This window comes from Betta splendens, chromosome 6, assembly GCF_900634795.4.
Source record: "Betta splendens chromosome 6, fBetSpl5.4, whole genome shotgun sequence".
Taxonomy (NCBI): Eukaryota; Metazoa; Chordata; class Actinopteri; order Anabantiformes; family Osphronemidae; genus Betta; species Betta splendens.
This window is the reverse complement of record NC_040886.2, coordinates 315761-328154: the sequence shown is the minus strand read 5'-3', so window position 1 is coordinate 328154 and position 12394 is coordinate 315761. Positions and strand designations below refer to the sequence as shown.

General features: G+C 49.7%; 1 protein-coding gene across 6 annotated transcripts in view; it reads left to right on the top strand.

Annotated features, from left to right (window-relative positions):
* Window positions 1–5072, top strand: part of ric8a (RIC8 guanine nucleotide exchange factor A) — a 48236-nt gene extending 43164 nt beyond the window's left edge. For 2 of the 6 annotated variants that reach the window (XM_041071316.2, XM_055509846.1), the window contains exon 14: window positions 4733–5071. In XM_041071316.2, the coding sequence (XP_040927250.1) occupies window positions 4733–4877 (145 nt within the window). In that variant the 3' untranslated portion in view covers window positions 4878–5071. Of the gene's footprint in view, window positions 1–495; window positions 549–4732 lie in introns of all 6 variants that reach the window. The other 4 variants (XM_041071317.2, XM_055509844.1, XM_055509843.1 and 1 more) reach the window with 4 other exon arrangements.
* Window positions 5073–12394: the final 7322 nt, after the last annotated feature.

Here is a 12394-nt window from a genome sequence, read left to right as displayed (position 1 = left end):
CATACATGTTAGACTTAGATAGAACTTGCAATAACCCAAATTCAGGGGTCTACTCGGGCTACAACATACACACGACAGGCTCGATAGTAATTAGAAACACAGCTGACTCTCACAACTTACTAGCGCTAGCCGCTAACGCTAGCCGCTAAAGCTGTGCTACTATCACGCTAGCAGCTATAATGTGAGCTGAGTGAATGACCTCAGTACCATGTATCACACGATTCGAACCGGACAAATGCTGGAGAGGCTTGGACTCATCCAAATTGCGTGTCAGCACCTTGCAACACTGTCTCTTTCTGTCGCTGTAGCTGTTAGATTCAAAGGTTCTAGCAATTAGCATTTCTTACACAGGAGGGAAGCTACATTATAAACAGAGAAACTTCTGGAGTACATACATCACATAAGTATCAAGCATGTACTTACGTTTGGGGAAGCAGCAAGTGGGCGCTTCTTCAACCTGAGTGACTTCTTCTTCTTTTGTCTTTTAAATGGCAGGTGGCAACCAACTGAAAGGTGCATTAGCGCCACCTCCTAAGGTAGACTGCGCAGTGAGTGACTTATTCTTCTTTTGTCTGTGACTGGAGTGACTGAAACAAAATGTTTCAGGTATATTTAGGGGTCCAGGTTTGTCCTGGGGGGGCGAAGCTGGTTCTGTGATTGGTCAGCGCAAATGCAGACGTATCAAGGCCGCCAAATTTGAAACGATGGTTCTTGAACCGGATTGGATAAACTCTCAAAAATGTGAAATAAGTATGGGGCATACTTCTAACAAATCAGGAATGTCTTAACCTGACCCAGGAAGTCAAATAAATGTACCAGAATGTCCAAAAAGTGAATTTTGCATGTGCATGGACCTTTAATAATCAGATCTAGAGGAGACATGTAAAGGCTGAACAGAATTGGACCAAGCACAGAAACCTGTTGTACTCCATAGCTGAACCTTGTGCATGTGGAGGATTTGTTGTTACCATAAACAAACTGGAATCTGTTCAAGAAATAGGATTTAAACCATCCCAATGCTGTTCCTGTTATTCCGATGCTATGTTCTAGTCTCTGTAATAGAATGTTATGATCAATTGTATCAAATGCAGCACTAATATCTAACAGGACAAGGACAGAAACTAGACCATTGTCTGAAGCTAAGATAAGATCATTAGTGACTAACCAGAGCTGTTTCTGTGCTAGGATGTTTTCTAAATCCTGACTGAAAATGTTTGTACAGGTTATTTCCACTCAGGTGGTCGGATAATTATTTAGACACAATTTTTTTTAAAAACCTTAAAAATAAAGGGTAAATTTGAAATGGGCCTATAGTTCTCCAGGGTCCAGGGTTGGTTTTTTTCAGTAGAGGTTTGACCACAGCCACCTTAAAGGCCTGTGGTACATAGCCTAAATGTAAAGATTGGTTGATTTGATTTAATATGGACGAGCTGATTAAAGGTACAACTTCTTTGAGTAATCTGTTTGGGATTGGATCTAAAAGACAAGTGGATGACTTGGAAGAGTTGATTATTGAGGTTAACTCCATATGAGTTACGGGGAAGAAGCAGTCTAGGTAAGAGGATTTAGTAAATTTAAAGTTGATGGATCTGGACAGTGCTTTCTGTCATTTGGAGGAAGCTGCTGCTGAATGTCTTTTCTAATGGTGATAATTTTATTAGTAAATTAGTTCAACACAGCTATGACTCTTAGTCAGCCTGGCTACAGTGCTGAAAAGAAACCTGGGTTTGTTTTGGTTTTCCTCAATTAAGGAGGAATAATGTGTTTTTCCATCAGCACAACATGCTTTTTTTTACATATTATTAGACTGTCCTTCCATGCATTGCAGTTTACATTTATGCTTTAGGCTGCGGATCTCTGAGTTACTGTATACCATGGAGCTAATCCCCTCTGATTCACTGCCTTCTTCTTCAGAGGAGCCACTGTGTCTAACATTGTATGTAGAGAAGCTGCAGCATCATCTACAACAACAGCGTTGTCAGATAAACATCTGCTATAGTAAGATTGCTTTCCAGCTGCTGTAAGGTCAATTATGCTAAATTCAAAAGTTAATAAGAAATGGTCAGATAACAGAGGGATTTGGGGAAGAACTATTAAATTATCAATTTCAACCCCATATGTCAGGACAAGATTGAGGGTATGAATAAAACGATGAGTGGGTTCATTTACCTGCTGAGTAAAACCAATAGTGTCTAAATTAAAAGCAGTGCTGAGACAGTTGCTGTCAACATCTACATGAATGTTAGAGTCCCTACTACAATGGCCTTATCTGTGCTAAGAACTGAGTCAGATAAGAATTCAGAGAATTCAGTTAAGAACTCTGAATATAGAGCAGGAGGACGGTAAACAATACAAAACACAACTGGCTTCTGGCTTTTAGAGTCTGGGTGAGAAAGGCTTAAAGTGAGGCTCTCGAATGAGTTATAAATATGTTTAGTTTTAGCAGTAATTAATAAGTCTGAGTTATAAATTGCTGCTACTCCTCCACCTCTACCTGTACATCTTGGAACATGATAGTTGATGTGACTCATTGGAGTCGACTCATTTAAACTAACATATTCATCCTGCTGCAGCCAGGTTTCAGTGGGCCAGAACAGATCTATGTGATGGTCACTTATCAAGTCATTTATTAACAAGGATTTAGATGAGAGAGATCTGATATTTAATAAACCACACTTTATTAACTATTACTTTGTAATATGGCCATGCTTCTAGAGAGCAGAGAGGCTCTGTCCAACGTGGGATGGACGCCGTCAGCTCTAATCAGCCAAGGTTTTCCCCAAAAAGTAGGACTCCTGGTATTGTCTGTTAAATGCAGCTTTCTTTTTGTATTTGTAGTCGTTGGCTCTTCTTCTGCCTCACTGGCTCTTTTACGCTGCACAAAGAAATTTGTTCACTAGCTTGGGGGTTTTAATTTAGCGGTAATGTGTTACGCGTTATGGACCGGAGCAGCCCATTTAAAAGGTAGCAGTTGTAAGTACATGTGTCAAGACCAAGTCATAGGTGGACTTAGCCAAGAGATTCCGGTAATTTTGCAAAATAACATCATTCAGAATCACACAATAAATAAAACAGAAATAATGTAAGATTTCTCTGCGGCCCGATACCAATTGACCCACGGACCGGTACTGGTCTGCAGCCCGGGGGTTGGGTATCACTGCCGTAGTGGGTCTTCTTCTTCTGTGGAGGGTTGCAGTGGATTGCATCCTCAATGGCACCTATCATATACTAACCCTGCGGTTGCTCGTATCCATGAAGCCAAGTAAAAAAACAAACAAAAGAGACCATACTGAGACATTGAACTCCAGTATTCTGAAGATGAAAAGTATGATCAGTTTCCTTTAAATTAGCTGTGATTATAGTGCTAACTGATGATGTTTATAGTAACTATAAACACCATCAGTTAGCATGATACAGACAGGTGGGATGTATGGGTTTCCCATTACTGCTCTAATATAATCATTCATTCACACAATTCTACTCAGCCACAAATCAAATTTCATGGAACATGGAACAAGAATTTTATTTACAAGGGAGCTTCATGTATAAATTTAGGGTTTACCACTCAACAATAATTATTATATAGAATAATAATTATAATTAAAAATTAATTGCATCATAATTCCTAATCATGACTCACCACCTTCATCAGTGTCTCTATGTGCCCTACTGTAGTAGTGCTACTTTTTGACTTTTCAGTATTAAGGTTTCTTTTACATAAAACTAACAAAGCTCAATGAGCAAGTCAGGTTGAACTAACAAACTTGGACCCGACAGGCCCAGTGGGGTTAGGGTTAGGGTTAGCCCTACTGTGGTGGAAATTTTCCATAAAGAGGCAGATGAGAGAGTTGTCTTTTGTGCGATTTATTGAAATAATAAAGAAAATAAAAATAATGGGGAAAGCAAATAACATCAGATGTTTAGACTTGATGTATGACAGGGCACAAGAGATTAGTTGTTTGTGTAAGAATGTTCAGTTCAGTATTGCACCTAACCAGCACATGACGACTGTGTTGGATAACATAGCACAAGGCAAAATTTTTCCATTACACCTACACAGGACCAGAACGAAAGTTTCAGAAAATTTTAAGAAAGAAAGTTTTTTCAAAATTTCAAAGTTGCAGTGTGGTAGATAGAAGCATTTTTGATTAAATTAAATGGATACTTCGCTAAAAAGCAAGTTGTGTCAAATTCCATATTTTATTAGCCAAAATGGTTGGCTCACAGACGTGATTTTTAACAAAAGTTTATATTTTAAGTATGTTTGAATGAAGAAATAATTTAGCAGCCTTTTATTTTGAATCAAAGCAGACAGTTGTTAGAAAGCCACAGATTCTTCATTTAGTCAAAACCCTCTTTTCTTCATCTGCTGTTAGTGGCTGCAAAAACTAGATGGTTGTCCCTTTGCCTGGCTCCGCCCCCCTCTGTCTGATCTGGGGTAGGTACAAAGAAAACCAGGAAGCACCAGTTGTAGTCTACACAGAAAGTCACCAGGGTGGTTGAGAATGGCGTGTTTTACGTCATCTTCAACTGCCCTGGTGACTTTGCAGAATAAATCATAATTTCGCTGCATAGAAATTATAGAGGTAGGTGAGTGTCTCTTTTTCTTATATATTATTCGACATGTTTTTGGTCAATTCCCACTGAAAATTGGTAAAGTATTCCATTCATGGTGTGATTGACTCAGTTCCATCAGTTGATAGAGTTAGAGTTTGTGTCTCTCTCCCTGCAGGACCAATATGATTCAGCCCATGCAGCTCGGGATGGACGGGACGATGAGAGAAATGACTCTGGAGGACCTGCACAACCAGACACACAGTCCTGTGATTAGGTCAGAAGAGCCAGCCAACACAGACGATGCAGACGAGGACAACTAGTTCCTTTAGTAACTACTTTACAGGGTCAACTCAACTTATTCTGATTCTGATGCTGTACGTGAAAGCTGCAATTGTCATTTATAGCTAACAGTTGATATCATAATAAAATAGCTTGGTAAACGGTGAAAAATACATTTGAAAATCTACAAAGTTCAGGTCATTAAAATAATAAATGAGTAATCAGTAAGTAAAATGTAAATCTATAAATAAAATAGTATTTCTGTTTTATGTGTCTCATTTGTACTTATTTGAAATTTAAAACTGTTGTAAACATTGTTTACACCGCGGAGCAGCCGATTGTGCTGCGCAGCGCCGTAGTTCTGCCCAGAGACAGACACGAGATCACCGCTGAGGTGCTATTGAAGAACCGACCTGGGCGCCGTGCCGGGAGACTACTACAGGAGAAAACGAGACGCTTCAGGCCCGCTGTCCCCTCAATCATCATGGGGAACGTGAGATCTCTCACCAACAAGATGGACGAGCTTGCGGCGCTCACACGGCACCAGCCGGAGTACAGAACGAGCAGCGTCCTGCTGTTCACAGAGACCTGGCTGACGCCACTCATCCTGGACAATTTTCATCTGCTACGTGCGGACAGAACGGAGAACAGCGGTAAGAGGAACGGAGGGGGTCTGGCTGTGTTTGTGAACATCAGGTGGTGTATGCCAGGACATTGCACTGTCAAAATGAAGCTGTGTAACAAAGACATTGAGCTGTTAGCGGTGGGCATGAGGCCATTCTACCTGCCACGGGAGTTCACACGCGTTATAATAATTGCTGTGTACGTCCCACCCTCTGCTAACGCTGACACAGCTTCTGAGACCCTGCTCTCAGTCACCAGCAGGCTGCAAACACAGCACCCACAGGCCCTCTTCCTGATCTCTGGAGACTTTAACCATGCACCTCCTTTAGCTGCTCTGTCTACATACACTCAGTATGTGACCTGCCCCACCAGAGACAATATTCTACGTCAACACCAAACAGGCCTTCACTGCATCCTCCCTCCCACCGTTCCCTCCAGGCGGGTTCGGTGCTTCACCAACAACAAGCCGTGGGTCACCTCTGATATTAAAGCTCTGGACAGGGAGGAGCTGAGGAGGGTGCAGAAGGAACTGAAGAGGAAAATCCGTAAGGGGAAGGCCAACTACAGGAGGAAGATGGAGGAGCAGCTGCAGCAGAACAATGTCAGTGAGGTGTGGAGAAGCCTAAAAGCCATCTCTGGCTTCAAAGCTCCACACCCACAGGCTGAGGGGGACCTGAGCTGGGTCAACGAGCTGAACTCACACTTTAATAGGTTTGACCAAGCACCCACTCACACCTCCCAGCAGCTGCCTCCAAACCTTTTGTCACCTTATACCACTGGATTACCAGCCCCCACAGCCCTTCACACCTTTACACAAAGCCCTCTACCCTCAGCCCTGACGACTGGTGACTCATCCCAACAACACCCCCTCACTTCACACCACACTGAGACACTCCCTCAACCCCTATTCTTCTCCAGCACCCAGGTGAGAAGTCAGCTCAGGAAGATCAAGGCCAGGAAAGCAGCTGGACCAGATGGCATCAGCTCCAGACTCCTAAAGTCCTGCGCAGGCGAACTGTGTGGAGTTATGGAGCATGTCTTCAACCTGAGCCTCAAGCTGAGGGTGGTACCACAGCTCTGGAAGACCTCCTGTGTGGTACCAGTGCCCAAGACACCGCACGCCAAAATCCCCAGCAGCTTTAGACCAGTGGCTCTGACATCACACCTGATGAAGACACTGTAGAGACTGGTCCTGGGTCACCTCCGCTCTGCAGTGGGAACCTACCTGGACCCGCTGCAGTTCGCCTACCGACACAGCATAGGAGCAGATGACGCCGTCATCTTCCTCCTACATCGAGCTCTTTCTCACCTAGAGAAGCCCGAAACTGTGAGGATCATGTTCTTTGACTTCTCCAGTGCCTTCAACACCATCTAGCCGGTGCTTCTAAAACACAAACTGGGGGAGGCTGGTGTGGACCTTCATCTGACGGAGTGGATTATGGACTATCTCACAAACAGGCCTCAGTTTGTGAGAGCCAGGGACTGTGTCTGACACTCTGACCTGCAGTGTGGGGGCCCCACAGGGGACTGTACTGGCCCCCTTCCTTTTCACCCTCTACACGTCAGACTTTAGACACAACACGGACAGCTGTGTTCTGCAGAAGTTCTCTGATGACTCTGCGATCGTCGGACTGATCACCGATGATGACGACGCAGAGTACAGAGGACTCACTCAGAACTTTGTGGACTGGTGCCAGCGGAACCACCTCCTGATCAATGCAGGGAAAACGAAGGAGATGGTGGTGGATTTCCGCAGACAGCAGCCTGCTGTCATACCACCGATGCACATCCAGGGAAGGGACATCGAGAGAGTGGACTCTTACAAGTACCTGGGTGGGCATCTGAACAATAAACTGGACTGGACTCATAACACAGATGCACTGTACAGGAAGGGTCAGAGCAGACTCTACCTGCTGAGGAGACTGCGGTCTTTTGGAGTGAGAGGGCCACTCCTGAAGACCTTCTATGACTCTGTGGTGGCATCGGCCATCCTGTACGGTGTGGTCTGCTGGGGCAGCAGCATCACAGTGAGGGACAGGAAAAGACTGGACAGGATCATCAAGAAGTCCAGCTCTGTCCTGGGCTGCACTCTGGACACGGTGCAGGAGGTGGGTGAGAGAAGGGTCCTGGCTAAACTGACATCCATCATGGACCAGGACTCTCACCCACTGGAGGACTGACTGACTGAGAGCAGCTTCAGTAGCAGACTGATCCACCCTTGCTGTGTGAAGGAGAGATATCGTAGATCCTTCCTACCTGCTGCTGTCAGACTGTATAATCAGAAGTGTTGAGCACATCCCACTACAGTCACTCACCCACTTCATCAGTGGTTTAAATGGCAACCTGCTCTGCACAATATTTGTGTAAATCTGTGAACGATCATGTATATTGTTACCGGTACAAATCTTATACCCATTACTGTGCAATAACCCTGCAATGACCTCATACTCACTCCAACTGTATTGTACTGCTTTGTACTGTGCCAACACAAACTGTTCTGTAGCTGTACTCTCGCTTATCTGTACTGCTGTTGTGAGAAGTAATTTTCCCACTGCGAGACTATTAAAGGTTTTCTTATCTTATCTTATCTTATCTTATCTTATCTTATCTTATCTTATCTTATCTTATCTTATCTTATCTTATCTTATCTTATCTTATCTTATCTTATGACAGGGAAAGGCATGGTGTTGGCAGACATGATGGAGAAAAGGAAGGAACATGTTCTGTGTGCAGAAGACCGGGTAGAAGGGCAGTAAAGCACGTAGTATTTGGGGAGAATACAAACTTTTCTAAAATGGTGTGGATAGGAAGAAAAATGGGTAGGAGTGTTCCTGAAGGAGTTTGTGAACAATGCTCTAGAGGTGAAAAGAGTCTCAGACAGGGTGATGAGCTTAAAGTTAGAAATCAAAGGGGTGGTGGTAAACGTAGGTGGGCTCCACAAGTTGGCTGTGAATTAGAAAAGAAAGAGATTCTGGAATTAGTTTGATGAGGTCATAGAGAGTATCCACAGAGGAGAGAGAGTAGTGGTTGGAGCAGACGCTAATGGGCACGTTAATGAGGGGAACAGAGGTGATGGGCAGGTTTAGTGTAAAGGAAAGGAATCTAGAAGGTCAGATGGTGGTGGACTTTGCTAAGAGGACTTAGGACGTAATGGCTGTAGTCAACAATTACTTCCAGAAGAGAGTGGAACACAGAGTGGAGGTAGGAGCACACAGGTGTACTGCATTCTATGTAGACAAGGTCATTTAAGAGAGGTTACTGACTGCACCAAGTGTAACCAGACAGCACCATATAGTGTTGCGTAGGATGTAGGGCTGCAACAACAAATCTACGAATCGATATAAATCAATGACGGAAACTGAAATTATTTGCCGGTATCAATTAGACGGGCTGCAGCGCAATGGCAAAATAACGCAGCTGCTGGCGAAATTCCTGAGAAAATGAACCAAGCGGCAGCAGGAGAAAGCTTTCATATACACTAAGCATCAAATATCAAACAAACACAACGTTAACCTGCAAGTTGTCAGACTTGGGCAGGTGGCGGACCCACATGCACAGCACAGAGGCACAATTATGGTTAAGCACAGGTTTATTAGATAAGGCAGGGTCAGGCGGTCCAGGTCATACACAAAGCGTTCAGTGAAGTACTACACACGGGAGCAGGCGATCTCTAATCCAATGTCCAGGCAGGGTTCGGTACACAAACAGGCTCGGCAAAAGTACAGGCAAGGATAAGACAAACTCACGGTCAGATTATCAGGCACGGTTCTCTCACAGGCAGCGGGATACACAGGGTTCAGGCAAGAAGCAAGGGTCAAGGCGATCAGGGTCAAAACACGAGTAGCTAAACAAGAGATGCTGGAAAGAGTACGGAAACTAACAATCTGGCAACTGGGGTCTGTGAGTGGTGAGGCTATATACTGGTACTGATTACTGATTGGTAACAGGTGTGGATACTGGGAACCGGAGAGTGACGACTGGGTAAACAGGAAGTTAACAAAATAAAACAGGATGTGACAGATGGCGTGAAACATGACAGTACCCCCCCCCCTATGGCGTCTTCCACGGCGCCAACGAGCCCCTCCCCCCTCCGCCCAGGGCGGGTGGAGGGAGGTCGTAGGAGGAGGGCCCGAATCCCCCCCTACGGCCGGATCTCGAAGCAGGGTGGGCGGAGGGAGGACATCAGGAGGAGGGACAAAACAAAACCCCACAATGGTCCAAACTGTCCCTTCCAGGAGGCCAAGGGGCGCGGCGGTCGGCCGCGGCAGAAGCAACGCCATCACCACCAAAGGAAACGGCGACCCCCGGGCCGGGAGTCGCCCCCGGAACTAGACAGCCGAGGTGGCCGACGACGCAGGAGGCCGCGCCATCCTCGCCACAGGATGCGCCAAAGGCGAGGCCACCCATCAGGCCGACGAGGTACCAGCCGGCGGAATGCCGGCACCAAGAAGCAGAACAGACGTGGAGACGTGGTCAGCGCCGGACCACCAGGAACGGAAGCAGATGCGGTCAGCGCCGGACCACCAGGAACCGAAGCAGATGCGGTCAGCGCCGGACCACCAGGAACCGAAGCAGATGCGGTCAGCGCCGGACCGCCAGGAACCGAAGCAGATGCGGTCAGCGCCGGACCGCCAGGAACCGAAGCAGATGCGGTCAGCGCCGGACCGCCAGGAACCGAAGCAGATGCGGCCGGGGCCGAGCCGCCAGGAACCGACGCAGGTGCGGCCGGGACCGAGCCGCCAGGAACAGACGCAGGTGCGGCCGGGGCCGAGCCGCCAAGAACAGATGCAGGTGCGGCCGGAGCCGGGCCGCCAGGAACAGATGCAGGTGCGGCCGGAGCCGAGCCGCCAGGAACAGATGCAGGTGCGGCCGGAGCCGAGCCGCCAGGAACAGATGCAGGTTCTGTAGGCGCCAGACCACCAGGAGCGGAGACGGGTGTGGCCGGGACCGGACCACCATGAACTGCACCTGCACACATTGGCCCAAAAAACACAGGGACCAGGAGCCGCCCGACCACCTCCTCCGGGAGGCCGGCAGGGACTGCGGCAGGAGCGACCCCCTCCTGGGGATCGTCGGGAGCTGCGGCGGGCGCGGCCCCCTCCTGGAGGTCCGCCGGGACTGCAACGGGCGCGGCCCCCTCCTGGAGGTCCGCCGGGACTGCGACGGGCGCGACCCCCTCCTGGAGGTCCGCCGGGACTGCGACGGGCGCGACCCCCTCCTGGAGGTCCGCCGGGACTGCGGCTGGAGCGACCCCCCCCTGGAGGTCCGCCGGGACTGCGGCTGGCGCGACCCCCTCCTGGAGGTCCGCCGGGACTGCGGCTGGCGCGACCCCCTCCTGGAGGTCCGCCGGGACTGCGGCTGGCGCGACCCCCTCCTGGAGGTGCGCGGGGACTGCGGCTGGCGCGACCTCCTCCTGGAGGTGCGCGGGGACTGCGGCTGGCGCGACCTCCTCCTGGAGGTGCGCGGGGACTGCGGCTGGCGCGACCTCCTCCTGGAGGTGCGCGGGGACGGCAGCTGGCGCGACCTCCTCCGCTGCGGCTCCGAGGGTGACAGGGACTGGAACGACCGCTACAGGACCGACAGGAACGGGGACTGGAGCGACCTCTACTTGGTCGACAGGAACGGGAACTAGAGCGACCTCAACTTGGTCGACAGGAACGGGAACTGGAGCGACCTCAACTTGGCCGACAGGAACGGGAACTGGGGGAGCCTCAACTTGGCCGACAGGAACGGGAACTGGGGCAGCCTCAACTTGGCCGACAGGGACGGGAACGCCCTCAACTTGGCCGACAGGGACGGGAACGCCCTCAACTTGGCCGACAGGGACGGGAACGCCCTCAACTTGGCCGACAGGGACGGGAACGCCCTCAACTTGGCCGACAGGGACGGGAACGACCTCAACTTGGCCGACAGGGACGGGAACGACCTCAACTTGGCCGACAGGGACGGGAACGACCTCAACTTGGCCGACAGGGACAGGAACGACCTCAACTTGGCCGACAGGGACAGGAACGACCTCAACTTGGCCGACAGGAACGGCCGCAACATGGCCGACAGGAACGGGAACGGCCGCAACATGGCCGACAGGAACGGGAACGGCCGCAACATGGCCGACAGGAACGGGAACGGCCGCAACATGGCCGACAGGAACGGGAACGGCCGCAACATGGCCGACAGGAACGGGAACGGCCGCAACATGGCCGACAGGAACTGGGACGGCGTCCCCTCCGGAGCCGGCATGACTGCTTACAGCTGCCGAGCTCGACGGAGGAGACGTCGGGCCTGATTGGGTGGAACTAACAGTCGTCAGATGGACGGTGCCCTCTGACTGGGACAAGGACTGAGCGTGACTGGACTGGACTGGGACGTGACTCGACTGGACTGGAACGTGAGCTAGACTCGACTGGACCTGAACGTGACCGGACTGAACGGGGGCCTGGACGTGGCTCAACTGAACTGGGATCTGGACTGGGCTCGGCTGGACTGGGCTCGGCTGGACTGGGACCTGGACTGGGCTCGGCTGGACTGGGACCTGGACTAGGCTCGGCTGGACTGGGACCTGGACTGGGCTCGGCTGGACTGGGACCTGGACTGGGCTCGGCTGGACTGGGCTCGACTGGACTGGGATCTGGACTGGGCTCGACTGGACTGGGCTCGGCTGGACTGAAACCTGGACTGGGCTCGGCTGGACTGAAACCTGGACTGGGCTCGACTGGGCTGAAACCTGGACTGGGCTCGACTGGGCTGAAACCTGGACTGGGCTCGACTGGACTGGGGCTGGAACCTGAGCGTGACAGGGCTGCACTAGAGCATGAACGTGGCGAGGCTGAGCGGCGACTGGAGCCTGAGCGGGGCATGGCTGACCTGGGGACTGGGCAAAACACGGCGGAACTGGGGACTGGGCAAAACACGGCGGAACTGGGGACTGGGCAAA